The sequence below is a fragment of the Chrysochloris asiatica genome, unplaced genomic scaffold (genome assembly GCF_000296735.1).
Source record: "Chrysochloris asiatica unplaced genomic scaffold, ChrAsi1.0 scaffold00038, whole genome shotgun sequence".
Lineage (NCBI taxonomy): Eukaryota > Metazoa > Chordata > Mammalia > Afrosoricida > Chrysochloridae > Chrysochloris > Chrysochloris asiatica.
In genome coordinates, this window is record NW_006408556.1 from 7,338,356 (window position 1) to 7,366,035 (window position 27,680).

Genomic DNA, 27,680 nt, shown 5'->3' on the forward strand with positions numbered 1-27,680 from the left:
GGATTGTAACCATGGCAATGGGAAGATATATGATAGAATGAATGTAAAACGAATGTTCTCCCATGTAAACTATCATATAATTCACAATAAAACATTTAAGAAAAAAAAATTTTTGTGCAAAAAATTTCATTATTTTTCAATTCCATTTCTCCATGAACTGTTTTAAGCCCCCTTGTACTTGGATCTTTTGCTCTAGTCCAATTGTTCCAGACATACTGAGTTCACGCAGGTTACTTGGATTGGTGTTATCTGGACTTTCAGAGGCTGAGCAGCTCTTGAACTAGGTAACAGGACATAGTGGGACTGGCAGAGTTTCTGTCTTCTGCCCAGGTGAGAGGTGCCCTTAATTTTTCTATTTCTGTAGTCCAATTCCCTTTTCTCTTTTAGAATGATTAAAACTGGGTCCCATTTTCCCCAGGGGTCCAGAGTTCTCTGTCCCAAGAAGTGGATCAGGAGCAAGGGTCACAAAAAAGAAGAGCTGGGGAAAATAACTCCATGACAAGGGAGACTTTGTTAAGCACATAGAATTGGGGTTGGGATTAAGTTTGAGCTCTGGGACTAATTTTTACAGATATTAGGATTAAGATTGAAACCAGAATTTGGATTGGACATTAGGTTAATATCAGATTAGAATGAATTACAATGTTAGCAGGATTTGAACTTGGATTAGACAGAGTTATGGGGTAAGGATTGGAGTCCTGGTGTGGCACTGTGGGTAAATGCACTGGACTACAAAGTTGGTTTGAACTGCAAGGTCGGGAGTTCAAGCTCACCAGCCACTCCTTGGAAACCCTATACAGGATCCCTGTGGGTAGAAACCAACTTGACGGCACTCAACAACAACAAATGGGGTAAGGATTAGGATGCGAGTTGGCAGATTCTCTCTCAGACCTCTACAAGCACCTTCTTTTTGGTGTGTCTTCTAGGGCTAGGGTCCCTTTTGGACTTCTATCCAAAAAGCAGCCCTTGAGTCACACCAGGCTCTTTCTCATATAACCTCAGTTGCTACCTCAAGAGCTCTTGCTGCTGAAGCACTGATATTATCTTTTAGCAGACCCTACTGAACAGATAGATGGCTCCTTTTTGGCCAATGGTGGTTGCAAACTACCCACAAGAGTCATATTACAGGTTCATCTGGAACGTAATCCACATTGGAAAATAGTTGAGACAATTATGACAAAAGCACTTCTTCCAATTACCCCCACACTTTAGTCCTCTAATTTGATGATGCCCTGAAAGTTTATGTTCTCTCTGAGCTTTCAGCTAACTATGTGAGCATGTTATAGGAATTAGGTCAAGGGCTCTTCAGATAAAGACCCTGGGAACTAAGAGGGAAGAGTTAGCTGGTCTGGGAGCACCACAAGATGATGCAGATGTACTTGGGGTCTCATTTCTCACAACATGCAGTGAGTTTTGGTGTTTTCTAAGGAAGGTGGGTTGCCGACCCAGACACTCCCCCAGGGTAGTCTGATTAGGAATGCCAATTAATATAGGTGTTTCACATTGATTTGTACATTATTGTGCCTTTTTACTCACTCAACAAATATTTACTGAATGGCTACCAAATGTGCCCTGGGCATTGTGTATATAGCGGTGAATAAAACAGACATGATCTTTGGAGACACACAAATAAATATTTAATTATAAGCAGAGATAGGCGCTACAAAGGAGAAAAGTGTCATGTAAGAGAATAATGGGGCAATGCAATTTTGACTGGAGCCAGGGATCAGTGAAAGCTTTTCTGAGGAAGAGCCTGAAATAGTTGAAGTGGAAGTTGGAAAATGAACCCAAATTCTTGAACTTGTTTATTGTTCTTTATGCTTTTGAGTTTCAGGTTGCATTTTATTCCTTTTTGGTCTGACATAGACAGGTTTTAGAATCTTGGCCATGAACATTACTGACATTGTTTGAGAACTGTAGGCCATAAGTATGGGCTTCTGAGAGCCTTGGCTACATACAGCTCTACTGATCAAAGCTGTATGTAGCCATATGCTATGGACAGGCAGGGACACTTGGCATAGGCTAGATCAGTCAGATTCTTTCTGTTGTCAAGTGAGTTTCATAGATACTGAATAATCCATGCTGGACTTGCAGACAAAGGAGCCTTGACTAAAATAGTAGATTGTATCAGGCTAGCTTTGTTCTAATTCCATTCTTTTTGGAGCTAGGTTTCATGAGAAGAGACAAGATTGAGTGTATTGATGGCTCAGTGGTAGACTCCCTATTTTCTTTGCAGAAGGCCCTGATATGATGCTGTATGATAAGCACTGGACTGCAAACCACAAAATCGGCGGTTTGAGACTACCAGTCACTCCATGGGAAAAAGATGAGACTTTCTGGTACTGCAAAGTTGATTACTCTCAGAAATCCTATACAGGGTTGCCATGAGTTGGAACTAACTTGATTGTACTTAACAACAACAAAAAAATGCAGAAGACCAGGGTTTAATTTCCAGTCAGTGTACCTCAGTGTAGCCACCACCTGTTGTCATGATGCTATGATGATGAACAGGTTTCAGTGAAGCTCAGATTAACAACAGACTAAAAGGAAAGATTTGGCAATCTGTTTGTAAAAAATCAGCTAATGAAAGCCCTGCATGATCCTGTAGGCCTTGGGGTTGTCATGAGTCAGGGGCTGTCTTGATGGCAGTTAACAACAAGATGGAGATTATGTGGGAAGAGGAAGTGAAGACCATTTTTGCCTTGGCAGAATTTGGCGTTATTATTTACAAAGTAAGCTGCTCCTGGAGAAGTGTGCTAGGCTAACAAGAGGAAGGGTAGTTCTGGCAGTGGTCAAAAGCACAGAGATTGTAAAAGAGCAAGGAATGGAAACTAGTGGTTGGAGTGCAGGTACCTGGAAGAGAAGACTAGGAAATAAAGCTAGAGAGGAAGATTGTAACCATATTCTGTAACTTATGTGTAGGGAGTCAGGACCTGGTATTAATGCTGTTTTATTTTTTAGTTTCCAGGGGCCTTAGGAAATGCCTTGTACATACTGTTGTTGTGAAGTGCTGTCAAGTTGGTTCCAAAAAGTGGCTGGTGGGTTTGAACCACCAACCTTGTGGTTAGCAGTCCAGTGCATATCCTACAGTGCCACACCAGGACTCCTTGTACATACTGGGTACTCAATAAATGCTTGTTGAATGTAACTGGCAAACAGACAGATAGGCTGGAAGGTTGTAAGAATGATAATAAATTTCTATAACAATGTTTTTCTTTTGGTTTTAAGGCTTCCTTTTCCATATATAAATGAAAATCATTAAGATGTCTAGTGAGTCGCAATTAATGTCATAAGAAGCGCCTAATGAATGTGGTAATTTTGTCAGTTTACGAGGAGATTTAAGAGCAACATGAGTCCAGTGCTGCATTACTTCAGCTATTCTGTAGACTTTTGGGGAAACTATTTATTGAAGGCTTGTGAAAATCCTCAAACTCAAAGCTAAATACTATATACAATAAATCAGCATTCACATGGAGGGTTCTGTGGCTTTAAGCGATTTGAGTTTGGCAAGGAGGGTTCTGTGGCTTTAAGCGAGTTGAGTTTGGCAATGATTGTCTTCATCCTTGCTCTTTCAAAGTGCAGAGGTCAAAAGAAACAACAACTTTGACAAATCCAAAGATGATGTACAAACAGAAATGAGATCTGGTACATATAGGAACAAAAAAGTAACACTGGGAAAGAAATTAATACCCTGTGGGGCTCTCAATCCTCCTTGGGTCAGTGAGGGTAGTATATGGCAGTTAATCCTACCTGCTGGTTTGCTTTCCTGAAATGTAGCAAGACCTCAGCGGCGGGTCAGGAGGTCTGGTGAATGTTTCCTTAGCGTTGAAATTAGACATAAAAAATTAGGTTTCTGCTCATCATGGGCTAGAGGATCAGTGTGAGTTCAGCATCAATGACAAGGAGAGTTAAAAGATGCTTTGTGTGTGTGTGAAACAACTTTGGGCATATAAATTTCTAACGCTGATTCGGCCGCAGCTTCCCTTACAAAAACTGAACCTGGACACTCCGACTAGAAAGAACCTCTCCTGGATTAAGCATAGATATGTGATTGAGGTTCTGGGCACCGCTGGGAACGAAGTGAGGATTCTGTTCAAGGCACCCTTTCCCCATAACTGCTAAGGACGGAAAGGGACTTTTCCCAAGAGACTATCTCCGGATGGAACTAGAAGTGGGTTGGGTGTGGGAGTCTGGAATAGAGATTCCCAAGGGGTTGGTAGTTTGAACTGCTTCCCGGCAGCGCCAGGAAGAAAGAGCAGTCGGGTCAGAGACTTTCCTGGCAGCCTGGGGAAGACCCTGGCCCACTTCCGGGTTTAGAAGCATTCCTTCAAGGCCCCTCCCCGCACTAGGTTTTTGGGGTCCCCGGGCGCATGCGCAGCGCTCGCTCGCCCGCTCTGGGACTAGCCCAACTTACCCTAAACAACTAACCTGCTGGTCCCCCTCCCGCATGGGGCGTACCATTCACCTTTAGGGGGAGGCAAAACCCCCAGAGTACTCAGAAGACTGTTTCCCTTCCTCAGACAGTAGAAAGGTAAATTTGCCTCTGATTTTTTAAAGTTCCAAGAATTCGAAGGCTTTAGAAGCCCGTCACTGTGACAGACGGACGCTGTCGGCTTTGCTCAGACCCCAGTGCTCTTCCTTTGAGGCGCTGAACAAAGTGGCACGCCCGGATCCCAGCTGATCAGCTGCTGGGCCTTGGCGGTGGCTCCCCCGGGCGAGACCATTTGTGACTCTTTGGGAGGGGTGCGCGGAGAGGGGAGGGGGCGGAGCGGCCATTGTCCGGTCATTGCAGCCTAGGGGGAGGGGCGAGTGTTACGAAGTGGGGGCGGCCCAAGGCTTCACCGCAGCCGCTGCTAGTCCAGAGCCGGCAGGGGACTCCGGTCCTCCCTAACGCCGCCGCACGAGACATCGCTCTGGCTAGGGAGCGGCGGTGGGAGCTGCCGAGGGCACCGGGTCTTTCCTCCTCCCCCGCGGTCCTCGATTCACCCGCACGCCCCTCCTCTTCAACTCCCCTTCCTCTGCTCTCCGCGCCTCCCCAGGTCCCCCCGTCTCCACAGGCCGAGTGGTGCAGCCCGCCTCCAGCTGACCGGCCTGGAATCCCGGCTCGGAGCCCCGGACTCGCGCCCGCCCGCGCGCCCGCTCCCTCCCCCTCCCCCCGCCCCGGGCCCCCCGACGCCGCTGCCTCCTCCTCCGAGCGGGGCCCAGGCCCAGCCGTCGCCACCGCCGTCGCCGCTGCCGAGCTCCGCCGCCGCCGAGCACCATGGGAGACGCCGGGAGCGAGCGCAGCAAAGCGCCCAGCCTGCCGCCTCGCTGTCCCTGCGGCTTCTGGGGGTAAGTGACCGGCCGGGTGGGGGTCGGGGGCCGGGGGCGCGGGCGCCGAGGTGGTCCAGGCAGGCCTCGGGCCCCCGGGAGGCCGGGACCCTGGGGGCTGGGCCCAAACTGGGCCTACGAGGAGCGGGCAGGGGCCGCGTCCGGGAGTGGGGCGTCGGGTGGGAGGCCGGGGGTGGGCGGCGAAGGCCCTGCCCAAGGTCCGTTCCCACCCCCGTGGGACTCGCCTGTTCGGGACTCGGACCTCCGGGGGCCTCTCGGGCCACGGGTGAGGGGGGCAGGGCAGTGGGGGAGGGAAGAGGGGCGGTGTTGGCACCTCCCAGTGGAGCAGGGTGCCCCCCTCCTGGACTTGTTAAGGCTAGCCCTTTCCCCCTCCCTCGTTTGGTGTGAGTTTGTGCCCGGGCATCAGGAGGGTATTTCCTCTGACTTTTTCACCTCTCCCCTCCCCTCCCCCCCCTAGACTTGCATCATCACTTCCTAAATTATATCCCAGTGCCCCATTTGCTTTTAGGAAGCTGTTCACACGTCACCTATTTTTTAAAATCGAGCCCAGCACCCAGGCTGGGTTAAAGTTAAAAGTTAAAAGTCTTATGTTGAGGGCTCACCTTTATTATTTAAAGCATGTTTGAGAAGATGAGTAACATTTCCTTGCCAAACACCTCCCCTTCCCCCCAAACAAACAAAAAAACTCAAATCAACCTGCCTTGAAATTATGAGAGCCAATTTGCTTGATTGACTAAAATACTCCTCCTCGAAACTCTCTATTATTTTAATTGTGAAAAACATGTTCACATTGGGCAGCATATCTTACTACTTTACCGTCCTGTGTTAGGGTGGACAGTTGTGAGGTGGGGAATCCACTTTTCTCAAAGTTGCAGTTGAATTCTTCTCGAAACATTTGGAGTTTTATGGATTGCTACCTCTGACCTAACAGGAGCCCTCTTATATCTTTTGACTATGGTGCTATAGTAAGGAAACCAGAAACTTTCAAGACCAACTTTAGTGATTCAGCCTTTTTTCATTTATTATTTTGAAGGACTCAGTATATGTGGAGGAGTATTGAGGCAGGAAGTAAATGACTATTTCTGGTTGAAGACATCTTGAGAGTATTGAAGTATTTTGGTATGGCACTGTAGGATAAACACTGGACTGCTTACCACAAGTTTGTCGGTTCAAACCCACTTGCCGCTCCTCGAAAACCCTGTACAGGGTTCCTGTGAGTCCGAACTGACTTGGCGGTACTTAACAACAGCAACAGAAAAGGTTAAGGTAGAAATAAAGCTAATTTTGAGAGTACAAAGATTAGAATATGGATTTTAAATGTGGGCTTCTGTGAAATATGTCAAATCCAAAGGTGGTTATGAAAAAAAAAATGGGGCTTTATTTTCTTATTACCTCTTTGATGGCACTTAACAACAACAACAAATGCAGTGCATTTACAAAAGTTATAAGGTGTGAAAAATTTTAAGTTTATAGTCTCCTCTTCATTTTGATTTGAAAATAACTGGGAGGTCAGCTAACTGTTTTCATGGACAGTTTAATTCCCAGAGGAATCTTACGAGGTGGGGACCATTATTTCTTTGGAGAAATAGAGAAACAGAGGCTTAAAAAGGATGTAGCACTTGCCCAAGACACACAGGGAATGGAGGATGGAGTTGGTAAACTCTACAGAGTGCTTAGGGAGCTCTGGTAGCGTAGTGGTTACAAATCGAGCTGCTAACCTCAGGGTCAGCAGTTCGAAACTACCAGCTGTTCCGTTCGAAACTACCAGCTGTTCCGTTCGAAACTACCAGCTGCTCCGTTCGAAACTACTAGCTGTTCCATGGGAGAAAGATGAGGCTTTCTGCTTCTGTAAAGATTTACAGCCTCGGAAACCCTGTACAGGGTCGCTATGAGTCGGAACCGACTCCATGGCCCATAACAACAACAATAGAGTGCTTGGTACCATCATGTTTGTGACATCAGTCGGCTACCCTTGCAAAAAACTTGTGTCACAAGCCTCAAAGAAGACATGTTCCCCAAAGAAAGTATCTGCCAATGGCAACTAGTGCTTAGGATGTATCAGAAGTCTTTTCTTGGCAACATGCTTATGTTTTTGGGACCATTATTAAGCGTGGAACTTTATTTGAAAGACTTGGAAACTTAGTCCACCAAGGTTCTGAGTAGTAGTACCTAGAGAGATTGGTAATCGCAGAGAGGGAAAGTTACACTCAGTACTGTACTTCACCTATAAGTAGCCAGAGAGCTGCTTTTTTGTTACTTTGAATTTGGCACTTTTTATGAACTGCAGTTTGCCTAACCTGTCTCAAGAACAAACAACACTGTATTATTGTGGTGAAATTGTTCTTTTTAATGTGTAATGTTTGAATTTTTCCTGAGCTGTTTGTTTTCCTAATGTGTTTGTTGTTACACATAAATAATTTGCATTTTATACCAAAGCACAGTGAAACTGCTGCCTGTTTTTATCATATCCCAAATGGCTTTGAACATGCTTCCCTTATGGCATGGGGCAGGTTTATAGTTGGTTCATTTTTGTGTGTTTAGAATACAGCCAGCAAATACTTGAGTGCCTCTTGCATGCTGTAAGGAGGTCAGGGAGTATAGAGAAGTAAATTGATAAAGTTAAATGTGCTAGTAGAGGGTGTTGTGGTAGGGGCAACTACCTTAGCAGGGGTTTGAGTGAACGGAAGATAGATTGGAGGACATGACACTTCAGCCTAGACTCACAGGATAGGTAGCAGAAGGGGAGGGAATGAAGACAGAAAAATGGTTTTCTCTGGCAGAGAGGATACAATAGGGAAGACCTAGAGGTGAGCGAGCACTATTCCACTTGAGGAACTGAAATTTCGTTGGAGTCATTTGTTAGATTTTGAAGGGGAATCAGCTTGGAATGAGGCTGGGGATGTGAAAGGATTTGGTGATACAGAGCTCCATAGGTATTGCTGAGAATTTGGGACTTTTATTCTATGAGCAATGGGGAGCTATTGAAGAACTTTGAGCAGGGAGTGACATGATTATTCATCTTTAATGTGAAAGATTAGGTTACTATTGAGAGCCTGGATGTGTGTATGAGTGTGTTGTATCTGATGAATGTGTGATGTCTGTATGTTTGTGGGGGAATTGACAGGGTTGATCTTGGCAGGAAGAGTAATCTAGGCCAGTGATGGTGGTAGTTTGAAGCAATTTCTTTAGGATTACTCTTCTCTCCCTTGACTCAGACTACCGGACTTGCTGCCGAGCTTTGCCACTGGTGCCCAGTCAGGACAGCAGTCAGTAGGACTTGTCTAAATAGGAGAGCTTTGAGGTCTTTTCTTATGAGAATGAAATGAGAAAAGAGAATGTGAAGAGCATACAATTAAAATGTAATAGTGCTCAGAATACTTAAAGAGTTTCCAGTTCTTGCCCTTTTGGTTTATAGTGTGTAAAAGTGTGTTGTACTGGTTGTGCTGGTTTTATAGGGAGACCATCGCTTTACTGGGTAACTTTTGTGCCTTGAAAATTGTTGAATATTGACCTATTTTATCAAAGTTGGAAGTTGTTTGTACAGTGTTTTAGGGTTAATGAATGTTATGGATTGGATTATGTCTCCAAAATATATTATAAATCCAAACCTCTGTCATTGTGGTTATAATCCCTTTTGGGAATGGGTTGTCTTTGTTATGTGAATGTGGCAGTGTTTGCATAAGGTGTATCTTGAGTGTGTCTCTCTTGAAATATAAATGAGGCGACAGACAGGCTGAGAAAGATGGGTAAGATAGAAGCCAAGACCTATGGAGATCTCCACAGAACCAGGAAGCAGGAGCAGGAGAGACAAGGACCTTCCTCCAGAGCTGAGAGAGCTTTTCCTTCAAACGAATGCTCTGGAGAAAAACGTGTTTGCTAGAGTCATCCACTCACATTTGTGTTACAGCAGCACTAGATAGATAGTGACCAAAAGGACAGTTTAATTCCTTCTGATAGCTGAACATAACATTTTTTTTGTGTGGTAAATGTGAGCATTTTCTGGGCTTATTTTAGATATTTAGCTATCATGAACTTTTTGAAATCCTCTAGTAAAGGACCTTTGGTAATGTAGTGGTTATGAATTGGGCTGCGAACCTCAAGGTCAGCAGTTCGAAACTACCAGCTGTTCCGTGGGAGAAAGATGAGGCTTTCTGTTCCTGTAGAGATTTACAGCCTCGGAAACCCTGTACAGGGTTGCTATGAGTCAGAACTGACTCCATGGCACATAACAGCAATTATAGGCAGTCCTAGATAGCAAATGATTTCTTGTTCCTAAGTGTTTTTAAGTAGAATTTTTACAAAGTCGGTACGGTTTGTATTTGACATCAGTTAGTCAAATGTATATAGTGTACCTTTCTATGTATAAAAAAAATTAAACACTTCTAGATAAACTAAAACATCTTTTGACATGATGATGATGGTGGTTGGTTGTGTCCTGTGGAGTCTGTTCTGACTCAGAAATCCTGTATAGGCTTTCTTAGACTGTAAGTCTTTACAGGAGCAGAAAGCTTCATCTTTCTTCCGAAGATTGATTGGTAGACTTGAACTGCTGACCTTGCAGTTAAGTCAAAATGTTAAGTATATTAGAAAGAAAATAAGAAAATAAAACAACTGTTTATTTTGGTCATTATCTTAGTTATTTAGTGCCCAACTCGTAATCCACTACACTACCAGGGCTCCTTTGACATAATAAATACAGTGACAGTAATAATAATGTTTTGATGTGTGTTCCAATATAGTGCCTGTTTGTTATTATGAACCAGTGATATCTCTAGTTTTTAATATAATAGGCTTTACGCAGGGTGGGATCGTGGGTGTATATGTGATCGGACATTGCTTAAATGGACCGTTTATGTAGTACATGACTGTATAATTGTCAGATCTGAAATAGCAAATATGTACATTTCTTGAAGTTGAAATGTATACATAGAAGCACTTTGTAAACTATACAGCTTCAAATGGCATCTGTTGTAGCTACATTTGAAATTATTTAGGCATTAAAAATGTACTGAAGCACAAATATTTTCAAAAGTTGTTGAAAGAGCAGACCTAAAATTAGAAAAGACAGGAAGAAGAATAAGAAAAGCATAAAGTAATTATTGGAAGAAATGGTGGAAATATTTTTCTTATTTACTAAGTATGAAACTCCAACGATTATTGATATTTTGCTTTTTCAGTTGACGAACGCTAGCATAATGTAATACTATGGAAATCTTGGGAAGTACTACATTTTTTTTTATGAAGAAGTTTAGAGTATAGTGCACATAAATGGTCAGACTTATATTTAGGGAATAATTACTGTTGTTGTGTGCTGTCTTGTTGGTTCTGAGTGAGGCTTGTGGACTTGAACTGCTGACCTTGCCAGTCCAGCACTTATCTTACAGTGCTACACCATGGCTCTAGGGAATAATGAGAGTATTTAAATATGGGGTTTATCAAGTAAGTTATTCATTGCTAGGATGATGGAAACCAAAACAGCTCTTCTTTTTATGTGAATTATGTAAAAACGAATATTACAAGTCCATTTCGTTAGGGATGTGATCTTAGTGGAACTTCATTTTTGTGATCTAGTCTATTGAAGCATTTTGTTTACCAACTAGATCTCTGCTAGAAAATACATGGATATAAGTAAAGATGGAAATGGGCAACGGTCAGAAGTAATCTCACAAAATAAAATTCCATTTATTAAATGGTTGTAGTAATAAGTTGCAAGTTGGCAGTTCAACCTCATCAGCCATTCTTTGGAAACCCTGTACAAGGATGCTATGAGTTGGAACCGACTCTAAGGCACTTAACAACAATAGAAAATTGATTGAAAATACAACACAATTCTTGTAGTCATAAGTTGCTGACTCGTGGTGGTGGTGGTTATGTGTCTTTGAGTTGGTTCTGACTGCTAGTGACCCTGTATGGGGTTTCCAAGGCTGTAAATCTTTATGAGCTCATAAAGCCTCATTTTACTCCTGTGAAGTGAGTGGTAGACTTGAACTGCTGACCTTGTGCTTAGCAGCCCAGCTGATAATCCACTAGGATACCAGGGCTCCTTAAATTGCTGACTAGTTCAGTTTAAATAGACTCAGTAAACTTTTTTTGTGGGCCCAGGTTTTGTGAATTGATATATAGAACATTAGCATGCTTTCTGTTTTTTCACTATGTAGATCACCTGGCTCTAGTGTGCTTAATGCTTCCAGTGTGTGACCCTCGTAACTCGGTTTGCTTCTAGAATGTCAGTCTCCCAATTGGAACATGTTGCCACACTTCACCCAGCTTCACCTGGGCTTTCAAGTTGTTGCGAACACAGTGTGAATCACTAATCAGTAGATTGTTTATTCCAGTGATGTCACTAATCATCCCTTGATTATAAAATCCTGGGGAACATTCCCTTAAAGACAGAACAGTTTGGTTATGTAGTTAATTGGCATCGTTGAGTACTATACGCACCTGAATATACATGTTTTTTAATTAAGTATTCAATATATCTTGAATATATTGAATATATTTGAAGGAATCCTGATGTGGTGCTGTAGGATAAGCACTGGACTGTTAAATACAAGGCCACCAGTTCAAACCTGTTAGTCATTGTAGAAAATATGAACATTTCCCCTTTGATGTGATGGGATATAGGGAGTTTTTTTTGAAATAAAACAGTGGTCTTTGTTTTTATTTGTTTGAGTCAGTAGCTTTTTAGAATTAGATGCAGTTAGCTTATAGGACATAGTATTACTCTCTTCTATTATCCTCATCCTGTCTTCTCCCTCAAATAGGGTAATCCATTACTTTAAGACATACTGAAAAACTTTTGACTAGAAATCTCTTCATAATCCTTAAGGGTATAAAATTAATGCGTTAAATGCCATCAAGTCAGTTCTGGTTCATGTTGTTGTTGTTATGTGCCGTGAAGTCGGTTCCGACTCAAAGTGACCCTGTACAGGGTTTCCGAGGCTTTAAATCTTTATGGGAGCAGCTGGTAGTTTCGAACTGCTGACCCTGACGTTAGCAGCACGATTTGTAACCACTACGCTACCAGAGCTCCTTTCTGGCTCAAAGTGAGCCTGTGTAAGGGTTTTCAAGGAATGGCTGATGGGTTTGAACTGTCTACCTTGTGGTTAGCAGTCCAGTGCTTATCCTACAGTGCCATTCCAGGACTCTACCTTAGATTTTTGTTGTTAAGTGACCTCAAGTCAGTTCTGACTCGTAGCAACCCTGTATAGGGTTTCTGAGGAGTGTCTGGTGAGTTTGAACTACTGACCTTGCAATTCAAACTGACCTTCTTGTCCCATGCTTCTCCTACAGTGCTACACCAGGACTCCCCATCTTAGATTGTTGTTAAGTGCCATCAAGTTAGTTCTGACTCAGCAACCCAGTATAGGGTTTACAAGGTGCTGTTGGTGAGTTTGAACTTCCAACCTTGTGGTTTACAGTACCTTCTTGGTCCTACAGCCCACACTAGGATCTCCTTATTAATGTTTTTCACACTTCATAATTCCTAACCCTTGCGCTTTCTCTGAATTATTAAGCCGCTACGTACAACAAGTCCATTAACTGGAATCTTAGAAGAGTGAGTGTGTGTGTGTGTGCACACGTGCGGCGGTGTTTAGGACAGCCAGGAGTGGTTTTACGTTAGTGTTTTTTTTTTTTTTCCTTTATACTACAGAAATTTATTTTCTCACTATTTAGAAGGTTAATACAAGGCACCAGTTAGTTTCTCCTCCTGTTCTTTTTTTTAAATTTTTTATTATGAATTGAGTGAAAGTTTACAGGGCAGATCATCAGTTTTACATTCAACAAATCATATACTTTGTTTCATTACAATGATTATAATCCCCACCATGTACCATCAGTTAACAGTATTTCTCTCTATTCACTTTAGCTTTTTTTTTCTTAAACACTCAAGCTTATATAATAATTTACACCACCAATGGACACATTCTGCAAGTCGGCTTCCTAGGAGGCTGCTAGCTCTTAGTCCCTCTTTCCATTAGTCCCTCTCTTTCCATGAATCTAGAGTCCTCAGCTGCTCCCCCTCTCCATGTCCCCATCTCTGCCTCCATCTCTGGTGTTGCTGCTTCTCTGGATAAAGTCCCGCATTCTGCTTGTGCTCTTCTCACTTGATGGTCATAGGTCCTCTGCTTTTTGGAATGTGAGATAAACTGCTCCCCCATTTTTGTTACAAAACTTCTACCTTTACAATTTAAATGTTAGTTTTCACAAATAAACAGTAAAATCCAATGTATTAAATATTACTTACCTAGAGCAGTGTCCTTGCTTGGTGGTGTAAACACTGAACAGCTAACCACAGGTTTGGCAGGTCACACCCATCAGCTGCTCCTCAGAAACCCTGTGTAGAGTCGCTATGAGTCAGAACTGACAAGATAGCGCTTTACAAAAGAACAGAGTACTAAGAGGGTAAGAACTCATTATTTGGATTTTGATTAGATCATTAGGGATTTTTTAGAAAGTAATGCAGTTTTGAAATCCTACAACCATCACAGATCAGAATTGAGATTAAAATTTCTTTTCTCCTTTTGAAAAAACATTTGTTATCTTAACAAAGCCAAATGAAGGAAGTGACTGGTCAGCACCAGTATTTGTATACTTTTAATGAAGCGCTTAAGATAGCATCCAGTTTCTGGCTTTTAAATGTTTGGTATTGGTGCCACAGTGGTTTGCAAAAGAGGGCCTTCAGTCCAATCTTGTAGATGACTGATGTCATTCAGTTCTTTTAGTGGCTTTGAGGAACAAGTTGATCCTGCTCTGGGCTGGGTTCTTGTAAAACAAAATTAAATTGCTGAATGAAATACATAGACATAGGGAAGAAATTTCCTGTATACATTGAATATAGAAGCAGGAAGTAAAGAAACCAAGTACTTAGTAAACAGAGAGGCTAGGCTATAAGACACTATTCTAGAATTGTCCAGTGTGGTAGTTATGAGCCACATGTGGCAATTTAAATTCAGATGAATTGAAAGTAAGCAAAATAAATTCAGTTTCTCCATCACATTTTTTAAGTGCTCAGTAACTAGTGGCTACCATTTGACTCAGTGCTATTTACTGTACACAAAAACCGTAGCATCCCTACTGGAGAACACAGGTGTAGGACATTTTTGTTCTCTCAAAAATTTTCTTGTCAGTGTTGTTCTGGAATGGTGGGCCTGATGGGCAGCCAGTGTTTTAAGCTAGTTTTCTGGTGGGCTTTCCCAACCCTTATTTTCTTATATTTGGAAAATTAGAGACATCTTTAACATCATTCTAATATTTTATTTCCACTAGAGAAAGTAATGCTATTGTTACTCCAGATTACTGTGCAAAGTTAGTCTATAAGTGCAGAGTTAGTCTATAAGCATTTTTTACTACCTTTTTACTCATTCATCTCAGCGCTTAGCAGTATTAAACTGACAATCTCAGAATTTTGCAAGGAAGATGGTGGTCTAATAGAGAGTCTTCCTCCCCTTCTCATAGACAATGAATTTTTGAAGATACTCACTTTGAATTAAGTGTCCTTTAATAAAGAAAAATAATACTTGTTTTTCACAGCAGTATATCTCATATGGCAGCTTTTGTTATGTGATTAGGGATAAGAGCATTAGGATTTTTAGTAAATTCAAGTCCTTATCTATAGAGAAAAGTATAATGTATCAGAAGATCCAGCAGCAGTGGGCACAAACAAACTGATCTGTACCAGGTTGGGAGAATGCCACAAGATGAATGAAAATGGTATGTCATCCACAAGACCAGGGGACTGAGCTGCAAACAATTCTGGGCACCTAAAGTAGTGGTTTCAGCTGTTAACCAGAGAAAAGAAGGCGTGCCAGTGAACTACATCTGTTCACTCAGCTGAACCAGATGTCCTGTATCACAGGCAGGCGTGAGTTTGTACTAGGGCAGAAGAATGTCCTGGGAGGGAGGGGTCCTAAGGACATGGGAGCTGCTTGCTACCACTCTGGTCTCTTGGGGAGGGAACCACACCATAATATTGTGTGTTTCTAGATTGTAGATCGTCATTTCATCCTCTCTGCCACCTCATTAATGACCTGGCAGGGAGAGGTTGGTAATATCTTACTTGAGACCTTTTGCAGAGTGTCTTTTCTCATTTCTTGTTTCTAAAGTGGAATGGTGTGGAGTAACAGCTGTTGATGTCTTTCTTATCTACTTCCAGGACTCTTACACAGTGGTAAGTTGAAATGCATTTGTATAGCATGATAATACTCTCAGCTATACTTCCTGGAAGGAGAAGCAATCTGACCATCAAGAGTATACTCTTCCTGCAGTCAGATTCTTGGGCAGGCACTTGGTTTTCTCTTACAGGTTCATTAGTGATATTCCTGCACACAGTGAGAGAAGGATTTTGTAGCTAATGGTGCTTAACTGAAGGGCTGAGACAGGAAGTTGGGAAACACAAACAGGGTTGGAGGACTTTCACTGATCTTGTCTGGACTTTCAAAGTCTCTGCCTATTTCTGGTTATCCTTTTGCAGTTTCAACTCTTTCTAGGGTGCCTTATATGGATAGATATGCTGGCAGAATTCTCTCCAGAGAATTTTGTTTTGTTTTGACATGATGAATGAAATGTATAAAGAAAATTGCATAATAAACTCATTCTTAAACTGGTCATTTTTATTAACTGTTACTAGATCCCTTCAAGTTGGTTCTGATACATAACACCCTATGCACAACAGAACAAAGGTTCTGTCCTGTGCCATCCTCACATTGCTGTTAACTCTTGAGCCCCTTGCTGCTACCATTGTGCCAGTCCATCTATGTTTGCAGCTGTGTCTCATCATTTTGAGTTGTGCCTCATCAGCAAATGAAGATCCTGAGAGCTTTAGTCCATTTGCATCATCATGTTCAACTCTACTTTGAAAAGGCAACTCTTCCTCAGTATTTTGAGTGCCTTCCAACCTGAGGGACTCATCTTCTGGAACTATATCTGACAATATTCTGGTGCTTTTCATAATATTTTCATTGTGGGTTTATTAACTAGCAAGAAATAATAAAAAGTAAACGAGATGGGGAAAGATGTGCATTTCAATGTAAGTTATTTCTAAGTTTATGATTTCTTGCATTTTGTGCCTGGGGAATCATGAATGGTATTCCATTTTAGGGCAATATATCTTCTAGAGGAGTCTATCTGGGTGGTGCACATGGTTTCTGTACTTTTCTGCTATCCAAAAGGTTGGAGGTTTAAACCTACCTAGAGGTGCCTCAAAAGAAAGTCTTGACAGTCTACTTGTGAAAAATTAGCCATTGAAAATCCGGTGGAGCACAGTTCTGTTCTGATACATATGGGGTCTCCATGAGTCCCATTGACTCATGGCAAACAGAAAAGGGGAGAAAAAGTTTCTAACTTTTACTTTTTCAGCATCTATGGAAATCCAGAAAACTAGGTTTTCCAAGTCTTTGTTTGCTTGCTTATGAAACTTTGCATGTACATACAAAATCGTCACTAGAGTTTAATTCTGCTATATAGAGTTTTATCTAGCTTGCCTTTTTAAAATTTTATTTATTTTAATTTTTGAGAGACTTCTTTTTTTTTTTTTTAAGGTTTTTATTGTGGATTGAGTGAAAGTTTACAGGGCACATCATCAGATTCACATTCAACCATTCATATGACTTGTCCCTCCATACATCATCAGTTAACAGTGTTTCTCTCTATCCTCTTTAGCATTTTTTGTTTGTTTGTTTGTTTGGGGGGGCAAAAACTTTGCCTTTTTGGAATTTACAGTCTCAGCTTTTAGGGAAGGTTTTTACATTTATCTGTGGATATCCAGGGCTCATGTATGCGATTACTAACAAGCATAACTGAATAATCAGATGAAGGTCTAGCTTGCCTTTTAAAATATAACACAAGATGTGTTGCTTCCCTTTAAAATAAATGGAATAATCTTTGATGTTGACTCACAGAAATATTTGCTACAGGAACTTTTTTATTACATTGTTGTTGTTGTTAAAGTGCCATCAAGTCGGTTCTGACCCATAGTCACCCTGTATAGGATTTCCGAGGAGCAGCTGGTAAGCTTGGACTGGCGACTTTGCAGTTCAAATGCCTTTGCAGTTTGGCACAATAACTCACACTAGGACTCCTTTTTATATATAGGGAGAAATATATTTCTAGTTATTATGGATTTGTTGTTGTTAAGTGTCGTTGCATCAGTTCTGACTCATAGTGACACTGTATAGGGTTACCAAGGAGTGGTTCGTGGATTGTTGTTATTATTAAGTGCTGTTGAGTTTGTTCTGACCCATAATGACCCTGTATAGGATTCCCAAGGAGCGATTGATAAGCTTGAACTGCAGACCTTGTTGTTCAAACCGACTTTGCAGTCCAGGGCATTAACCCACAGTTGTTGTTGTTGTTAGGTGCCATTGACTTAGTACTGACTCGTAGTGACCCTATGCACAACAGAATGAAGCACTGCCCAATCCTGGGCCAACCTCACTATTGTTGGCAGGCTTGAGCCCATTGGTGCTTCCACTTTGCCAATCCATCTCGCTGGGGTTGCCTTCCTCTTTTTCTCTGACTCTCCACCTTACCAAATATGATATCCTTCTCTAGCGACTGGTCTCTGCTGACAATATGCCCGAAATATGAGAGATGAAGTTTGGCCATCTTGGCCTCCAAGGAACCCACGATTGTTGTTGTTAATTAGAACTTCCCATTCCTCTCCTCTTCTCCACCTGTTCACTTCCCTAACATTTCCAAGCTGTGTTTAAGTTATGCATTTCATGTGTAAGGCTTATCTTTTTATTTAGTGCATATTGGACACTGTAATCAAGGAACAATTGGCTATGATAAATGTAAAGTCTTTGCAAGTGAAAGATACAATCTTGAATGAAAGTGTAGACTGTTAACCTGTTGTATACTAGTTGCTTTTGGGGCTTATAACCACAATTGTACATCAGTATGGATTGTTTTTGAAAATTAAAGCTACAGTAAAACCTGTTCTATGGAAGTATATGCCACAGTGACTGTATTTTCTTAGATTTGGTGTTAGATTTGATATCTAGTGATTAGATATTAGATAGTTGGCAGCTCCCTAAGTTTACCTGAATAGGTTTCCTTGTAGATTCTTACATTATGTGTGCTTTTGGATGAAATGGACAGTGCTAGTTTTATGTATAAACATGGAGTGCAGAAAAATCACTGGACAGATCTGTGTCAGATACCTGATTTGGAGGTAAGTTGGAAGGCTAAGGATCCAGAAGTGATCAAGTGGGAAACTAGAGTTCTAAGTGGATGAAGAAGGGGAAACTTGGTTTGAAATCCAGTGCTGATAAAATGGATTTTATTTTATAAAAATGTAGGTTCTTTGCCGAGACTATTTTGTTGTAGTTATTAAATGCTATTGAATTAGTACTGACTCAGCGGCCTTATGCACAACAGAATGAAACACTGCCTGGTGGTCCTGCACCAAAAAACCGTTTCTACGTTTGAGCCCATTGTTGCTGCCACTGCCAATCCCATCTAGTTGGGAGAGGGGGTGGGGTCTTCCCTCCACTTTATTTCTGACCCTCTACTCTACCAAGCATGATGTCCTCCAGGGACTGGTCCATCTGATAATATATCTGAAGTTTGAGAGACGAAGTCTGGTCATGACTTGGCTATACTTCTTCCAACACAGATTGGTTTATTCTTTTGGCAGTCTATGGTGCTTTCAGTATTCTCCAACACCATAATTCAAATGCATCGATTCTTCTATGGTCTTTCTTGTTCGCTCTCTTAACTTTCAAATGCATATGAGGTTATTGAAAATACCATGGCTTGGGTCAGGTGCACCTTAGTTCTCAGACTAACATCTTTGCTCTTGAACACTTTGAAGAGGTCTTGTGCAGCAGATTTGCCTAATGCAATACGTTGTTTGATTTCCTGACTGCTGTTTCCATGAGTGTTGATGGTTAATACGAACAAAATGAAGTCTTTGGCAACTTCAGTCTTTCCTCCATTTATATAAATGTTGTTTATTGGGTCAGTGGTGAGGATTTTAGTTTTTGTTACTATTTTAAGCCCTCTTCGCTTTCAGCAATCATGGTTATATTAGCTGCATATTCCAGATTGTTAATGAGTCTTTCTCTAATTCTGATGCCATGTTCTTCTTATAGTCCAGCTTCTTGGATTATTTTCTCCATGTACAGATTGAATAAATGTGGTGAAAATACAACCCTGGCACATACCTTTCCTAATTTTGAGCCATTCAGTGTTGCCTTGTTCTGTTTGAATGAATGACTGTTGGTTTATGTACAGGTTCCTCATGAACACAATAGGTGTTCCTATTCTCTGCAGTGTTATCCATAGCTTGTCATGATCCACATAGTTGAAAACCTTTGCATAGTCAATAATAAAGCACAGGTAAACATCTTTCTGGTATTTTCTGCTTTTAGCTAAGATCCATATGGTATCAGCAGTGATATCCCATGTTCCACATTCTCATCTGGATCTGGTATGAACCTTTGGAAATTCTCTGTCAATATACTGTTACAGCTGTTTTTAAATTGTCTTTTGCAAAGTTTAGTTATATGCGATATTGTTGATACTGTCTAATGATTTTTCACATTATGCTGGATCACCTCTCTTTGGAATGGGCACAAATATGGATTGCTGCTAATCAGTTGGCCAGATGACTGTCTTTCAAATTTCTTGGCATACATGAGTGAGTGCCTCCAATGCTGCATCAGTTTGTTGAACGATTTCAATTTTTATTCCATCAATTCCCCAAACCTTGTTCTTTGTCAATGCCTTTAGTGCATCTTGGGCTGCTTCCGTCCGTATATTTCCTTTTTGTCTAGTGACTTTTTGTAGTCCTTCCATCTACTTTTCATGCTTTCTGTATCATTCAGTATTTTGCCCATTTGTTGTTGTTACGTGCTGTTGAGTTGGTTCTAAATCATTACGACCCTATAAAGGGTTTCTGAGGAGCAGCTGGTGGGTTTGAACTGGAATTGACTTTGTCTTCTCAAGTTGACCTTTGAAAATTTCTGTTCAGCCCTTTATCTCCTCATTTCTTCAATTCTCTTTAGTATCTCTTTGCTGGAGATCAAGTTTCAGAGTCTTTTCTGACATCCATTTTTGCCTTTTCCTTTTTTCTTGTCTTCTTCATGACCTTTTGCTTTCTTGTATGACGATCTTGATGTCATCATCCCACACCTCTTCTGATCTTTGGTCATTAGTGTCTAATTCATAAAATCTATTCTTGATATTTGTAAATTCAGGTGGGATATGTTCAAGATCGTATTTTGGCTCTCATGTAGTTGTTTTAGTTTTCTTCAGTTTTAGCCTGAACTTGGCATTTGAGCAATTGATGATCTGTTCCACAGTCTGTCCCTGCTCTTGTTTTGGCTAACGATAATGGAGGTTTTCCACTGTCTCTTCACAGATGTGGAGTCAGTTTGATTTCTGGGTATGCCATCTGGTGAGGACCATATGTATAGTTGTCTTTTATGTTGTTTGAAAAAGATTTATAGTGAAGAAGTTAATTTTACAAAATTATTGGCATACCATCTACAGCATCATATCTATGACATAAACATATTTTTCAACAACTTACTTTCCCTTCCTCTTTGTTTCCAACTTTTGCATTCCAGTCACCAGTAATTATCAATACATCTTGATTGCATGTTTGATCAATTTCACACTGAAGGAGTTGGCAGAATTCTTCAATTTCATCATTACTGGCTTTAGTAGTTGGTGTGTAAATTTGAATAATAGTGTTATTAACTAATCTTCCTTGTAGGCATATGGATATTATCCTATCTCAGTCAGTGTTGTACTTCTAGATAGATCTAGAAATGTTCTTCTTCATGATAAATGTGATGCCATTCCTCTTCAATTTGTCATTCCTGACATCATCAACCATGTGATTGTCAGATTCACAGTGACCAGTATCAGTCCATTTCAGTTCACTTATGTTTAGGATTTCGATGTTTATGTGTTCCATTTCATTTTAGACACCTTTCAATTTTCCTAGATTCTTATTTTGTACATTTCATGTTCCATTTGTTTACAGCTGGTTCTTCTTATTTTGAATTGTGCCCCATCAGCAAATGAAAGTCTGGAAAGCATTGCTCCATTTGTGTCATACTGTCAACTCTACTTTGAGAAGGCAGCTCTTCCCCAGTCTTACTTTGATTGCCTTCCAATTTGGATTCATCTTCCGGCGCTATATCTGACGGTATTCTGGCGCTGTTTATCATGTTTCAATAGTCTGTATTCTGGTGATATCTGACAGTGTTCCACTGCTATTCACAACGTTTTCAGTGGCTAAATATCCAAAAACGTCTGGATATTCTTCTTCCTAGATTGTCTTAGTCTCGAAGCTCCGCTGAAACCTGTCCATTATGGGTGATCCTGCTGGTACTTAAAATACTGGCGGCATAGCTTCCAGAATCATAGCAACATGCAAGCCACCACAGCATGATAAACTGACAGACAAGTGGTGGACTATCTTCTTAGAATATGAAAAATGACAACATTATAAGGGCTGGAGAAACTAATGTACAAGTGGTGGGTGGAGTTACAGAAAACCTGTATTTTCTTGATGTGTGGGGTATAAGGCCCCCCAGAGTCTTAAAGTGAAGTGCTAAAGATCATAAGATGAGAACTGTGCTGCAAATTCCACATTAGAGGGTAGTGGAAATAACAGCTGCTTTGAGCAAAATTGGTAGTTATGTCTGTTAGAACCACATGGGGTCTGTCTTCTGTTAAGCCCACAAGTACCTTCTCAGGCAGTAAAAGTATGGTGCTTCATGGTATCTCTGTAGCAGGCCATTTAGGCTCAACCTACCTTCTTTCCTGCGTTGGTACCACCACAACAAACTCTGTTCCTTGGGAATTCTTTTCTCTCTCTTCACCTCCAAGCTTGGTGAAGGTTAATCAAAATCTTCTCATCTTTTGTTTTACTTGCTGTTTTTGTAAATCAATTCACACAAGGTTTTTTAAAGATTTTTTTTTTTTTTAATATTTAACCCGGCTTTTCCCTTCCGTCCCTGGTAACCATCAAAGAATGTTTATTTTAGTGTGAAAACCTTTTCTCTTTATAATAATTGTTTCACACAATATTTGTCCTTTTTTAATGGACTAAAATTAGTATGATGTCTCTTGTTTTTGTTGTTACTAAGTACCATCAAGTTGGTTCCAACTCATAGCGACCCTTTATAGGGTTTCTGATAAGTAGCTGATGAGTTTGAACTGCCGACATTGCGGTTCAAACTGACCTTGCAGTCCAGCACATTAACCCTCAGCGCCATAATAGGTTCATCCATATTATGAGGAGTTTTGCAGATTCATCATTATTTTTTAACATTGTGTAGTATTCCTTTGTATATATGTGCATACATTGTATGCATGTTGTTGTGTTGTATCTACAGAATAACAGCAGTATTCCATTGTATGTATGTGTTATAGTTTATCTACTTTCTATTAATGGGCATATTGGTTGTTTTCATCTTTTTTCTATTTTGAATAGTACTGTGATAAATATGGGTGTGCATGTATTTGTATTATGGCTCTTATTTCTCTTGGATATGCAAAGGGCCTTTAAAAAGTTTTTGGAAAAAAATGAAAAGGTACTGGAATTTTTCTACAAACTCTTTGAAGCTCCCTTGTATTTCAAGTATGGGAATTGCTAGATAATTTGTATTTCGATTTCCAACTTTTTAAGGAAGCACTGTACTGTTTTCCACATTGGTTCCACAGTTTTACAGTTAACACCAGCCGTGTTAGGAGGGTTCCATTCTCTGCATACCTTCTTCAACATTTTGTTGAACTTTGCTGGTAATGATAGGATAAGAAGTTAATACCCATCATTTTGATAGAGCAGCACTGGATTGCAAGGTCGATTTGAACCACAAGATTGGTGTTCAAAGCCACTCCTTAGAAACCTTATACAGCGTTGTTAGGAGTTGGAACAGACTTTTGGCACTTAAAAACAACGGTCAGTGGAGTCTTGGTGTGGCTCTGTAGGATAAACACTGGGCTGCTAACCCTAAAGTCGGTGGTTCAGACCCACCAGCCACTCCTTGAAAACACTATACAGTGTTGATATGAGTCAGAATGGACTCAACGGCAGGCACTTAACAGCAACAACAATGATCAATGATCATGAGCATTTCTTCATGTTTGTTGGCTGCCTGAATGTCTTCTTTGGTTAAGTGTCTTTTCATGTCCTCTGTCCATTTTCAAATTGCATCATTTGTCTTTGAAAAGGTTAGTCTCTTAATATGTCATTGCCAATTTTTTTTTTCCTAGTGTGTGGGCTCTCTTTTTCCTCTTTTGATGAAATCTTTTGATGCACATAAGTTTGGGGGGGTCTCAGTTACTTGTTTGCCTGCTGTTTGTGTGTTTTCAGTTATGTTTGATCGCGTATTTATGCCATGTATTGTTAGGTGCCAACTCATAGTACCCTCCTGCACAATAGAACAAAACATGGTCCAATCTTACACCATTTTCACAATTTTGTTATGATTGAGTCCATTGCTCCTGCTTCTGTGTCAGTCCATCCCATTGAAGGTCGTCTCTTTTTCTCTGACCCTCCGTTTTACCAAGCATGATGTCCTTCTCCTGGGACTGATCCCTCCTGACATTTCTGAAATGTGAGAGATTAAGTTTTGCCATCGTGGCCAGTTCTTTTACAAATGATTTAATAGCTAATACATATGAGCAGGGGAGTCCTGGTGTGGTGTTGTGTGTTAATGCACCAGACTGCAAAGCCATTTGAAATGCAAGGTCAGCAGTTCAAGCTCACCAGCTTCTTGGAAACCCCATACAGGATTTCTATGGGTCGGAACCGACTTTACGGCACTTAACAACAGCAACACCATATGAGTGGGGCGGGATGGTGGTTACATTGAGTCTTAAAGAATTCAATACCAGTGCCTTTTAAGGGAACTGAGAAGTTGATGAAGGATCCTCTTCTATCAAACTTCTGAAACTCCTGCAGCACTGAAGGGCATTCTGAGCTCAGTGGCTAGCTATGGGCTTTGAAAATCACAGACTGGTTTTAAAAGAAGATTTGATCACTTTATATGTGATTTTGGGCACTTTACCTCTCTCTTGTGAAAAACAGTAGTGTCCATCTTAAGGGTTGCTTTGAAGTAAAGTGAGTTCTTATGCCTGTCAAGCCTAGCCATCGTAATTACATTTATTAATTACTAGCTTACCAACCCTGAATGAAGGAACATTGGTGGCAGATTAATAGATAACAGAACTATACTTGTCTCATTTGGGCAATTTGCATTTACGGTGATATCCAGATCGATGACACCTATTTGGTTGATCAGGTTTCTGACCAGCCTGAGTGTGATCCCCTTTTGTAATTTTCCAGAGGCAGTCCCTTGTTGAGCAATCATTTGTAAGTCCCTCTGTTGTGTGTCTTGAACCCTGCGAGGCATGGGGCTCCCAGGCATTGGCTTTTGCCCTGAGAAAGTGCTCAGTGTAGAGAGAGAGACAGAATGACTAAACACTTTGAAAAAAGTGCCATGGGAGGTCATTGGAGGTAGTTTGAGAGCTTTGAGGGCAAGGAGAACTTATCTGAGGAAAATGGAGCTTGAACTGTCTATCATGAAAGATTAGCAGGAGTTAATCAGGTTTGTGCAAAGGCACAGAAATGTGAGAAGGCATGTTGAATTCAGAGAATTGTAAATATAATTCAGCAGGGTAGTTTGAGTTTGTGGTAGGAGGCAAGATGAAGCCAGTTATGAAGGTCTTTGCTGTGCTAGTGAGTTTAGATTTACCTCTGAAAGTAGTTAGAAACCGTTTTAAGGATTTTAAAGAGTATATGACAGTTGATATTTAGGTTTTGAGATGCTTGCTTGGGCAGCAGTGTGAAGGATGAATTTGGAGGGTTTCTGCATGGAAGCAGAGACCATTTGGAGATTTTAAACCTTTGTGGGCCATGCATCATTTTGGCAGTTTGGTAACATCTGTGGACCTCATTCTTAGAGTAATGTAAAAAAAATACCTTTGATTACAAAGGAAACAAATGAAATTGAAATACACATTTATCCATGAGCCATGGGGTCTTTGGACCATAGATAGATAAAGCAATTCTGAGTGACCGATGCTGCCTGACAATATATGAAGGCTGAGATTTGGAGGCCATGAGTATAGGAGCAGAGACAGATTGGATGACAGGGAGGGACTGGGTTAAAGGAATGGAGAGACAGCAAGGTTTTGACATGGGTAGATGATGGTGTCAGTCACATATGGTGGGTATGGGAGCTCCTCTGTTTGCAAACGGCTTTGATTTTGAAAGGTTGTGTGTGAATCCATTTATTGTCAAAAGTAAAATTGTAGAAGCAGCCACTAATGCCATCTGTCAATAATATGCAGAGTTTTGTTAAGACAAAGTTTATACTTTCTAAGTTCTTAAGTTGAAATGAATCTGTACTAGAAAATGAGTGCGTGTGGGGAAGAGATAATTAGTTTTGGACCCATTGAGTTAATTTTTAAAATGATTTTCATAACATATTAGTATATTTTCATTGCATCTTTTCAATGTATCTTTTAAAATTGGATCTTATCACATATATGTTAAAATGCATAAATTTTAAGTATACAGCTGAATGAATTTTCACAATGTAAACATACCTAGTAGCTAGCATACATATCAAATAGCATTACCAGTGTTACTTAGAAGCCCTTTCTTCCTGTTTTCTTCCAATTACTGCTCCCTTCCTCCTCAAGGCTATTCATAATTCTGACTTGTAGTGCCATAAATGGAGTCCTGGTGTGGCGCTTGTGGGTTAATGCTCTGGACTACAAAGTCAGTTTGAACCATAAGTGGGCGGTTCAAGCTCACCAACCACTCTTCAGAAACCCTATATAGGGACGCTATGGATTGGAACCGACTCAACAGCGCTTAACAACAAGTATACTTAACAATTTTTTTTTCACCTTCTTGGATCTAAGCTCTCCCCCCTTTAAAAATTGAAGCATAACTTAGTTTACTGAACAAATCTCAAGTGTATGCTTTGATTAATTCTTTTGTACAATTCATATTTTTTTCATCTGTATACACTGTATAATCACCATTTACCTATATTAAGATATAGTTAGTACATATCCATCATACAGTAGCCATCTGTCTTGTGCCCTATCCCACTTGATAACTGTACCTGTTAGTGTCAAGTAACCAGTTTTCAAAAATGTTTGGCTTCTTCCTCTTAGTGTTAGGACTGCGATACATTCATGTTTGTATGTTTTGTTGCTATTGTATGCTGTTAGGTCAGTTCTGACTCAGTGACCCCATATAGGGTTTCCAGTGAGCGACTGGTAGATTTGAACCACCAACTCTGTAGTTTGCAGTCCAGTGCTGATCCTACAGTGCCACACCAGTTATTTTTCATTGCTTTCTGTTTCCCATTGTATAACACATTTTATCCAATTAACTTTTGTGGATTTTCATTATTATGAATACTGCTGCTGTAACTATTCTTGCCTGTCTCTTTTGGTGGACATAAGCTCTAATTTCTTTGGGTATATGCTTAGAAATAGAATTGTTGGATTATAATGTGTGTGTATATATGTTTGGAGTCCTGGTGTGGCGCTGTAGGATAAGCACTGGACCATAAGGTCTATTTGAACTGCAAGGTTGGCACATCAAACCCAACAGCCACTTCTCAAAAACCCTATACAGGGTCGCTATGGGTCGGAATCAACTCGACAGTACTTAACAACAGACAATATATACTGGTGTGTCACCATAGGATAAGCACTCAGCCTCAAGATTGGTTTGCACTGCAAGATTGGTGATTCAAACTCAACAGCCACTCCTTGGAAACCCTATACGGGGCTGCAATGAGTTGGAACTGGCTTGATGGCACACAAAACGACAACAGACACACTTGTTCTGTATCCTGCCTTTTTAAAAACGTATTTATTTTTATTTTAAAAGCTTTTGTGAATTGAGTGATCATTTACATGGGGGAACATTCATTTTATATTTAAATCATATTCATTTCATTGCAATGATTACTATTACAATCTCCTGCATGCTTCATCATTCAACAGTATTTGCTCTCTGTTCCATTTTTTTTTTTTTTTTTGGTCTGGATGTGCTCCAAAACACTCAGTAATTTGCAGTCATTCAAACAGCCAAAGGGCACACCCTGCAAGTCTGCCCCCCAGCTGCCAGCACACATCCCCTCTCCCTCCATGAGTTTGGAGTCCTCAGCTGCTCTTTCCCTCCATGTCATCTTCTCTGCCTCCATCTCTGGTGTTGCTGCTTTTCTGGGTAGGCTCGCACACTCCGGCTGCCGCTCTTCTCCCAGGGATCTTGCCTTTTTTTTACTTAATATATTTTAGAGTTATTTTCAAATTAGCATATATCCATGGTAGCGTAGTGGTTACGAATCGGGCTG

General features: G+C 40.8%; 1 protein-coding gene across 1 annotated transcript in view; it reads left to right on the forward strand.

Moving 5' to 3' along the window:
• The first annotated feature begins 5,235 nt into the window (after positions 1-5,235).
• Positions 5,236-27,680, forward strand: part of ZFAND3 (zinc finger, AN1-type domain 3) — a 441,234-nt gene continuing 418,789 nt past the window's right edge. Inside the window, exon 1 of the mRNA XM_006860425.1 lies at positions 5,236-5,331. Within this exon, the coding sequence (XP_006860487.1) occupies positions 5,261-5,331 (71 nt within the window). The 5' untranslated portion in view covers positions 5,236-5,260. The remainder of the gene's footprint in view (positions 5,332-27,680) is intronic.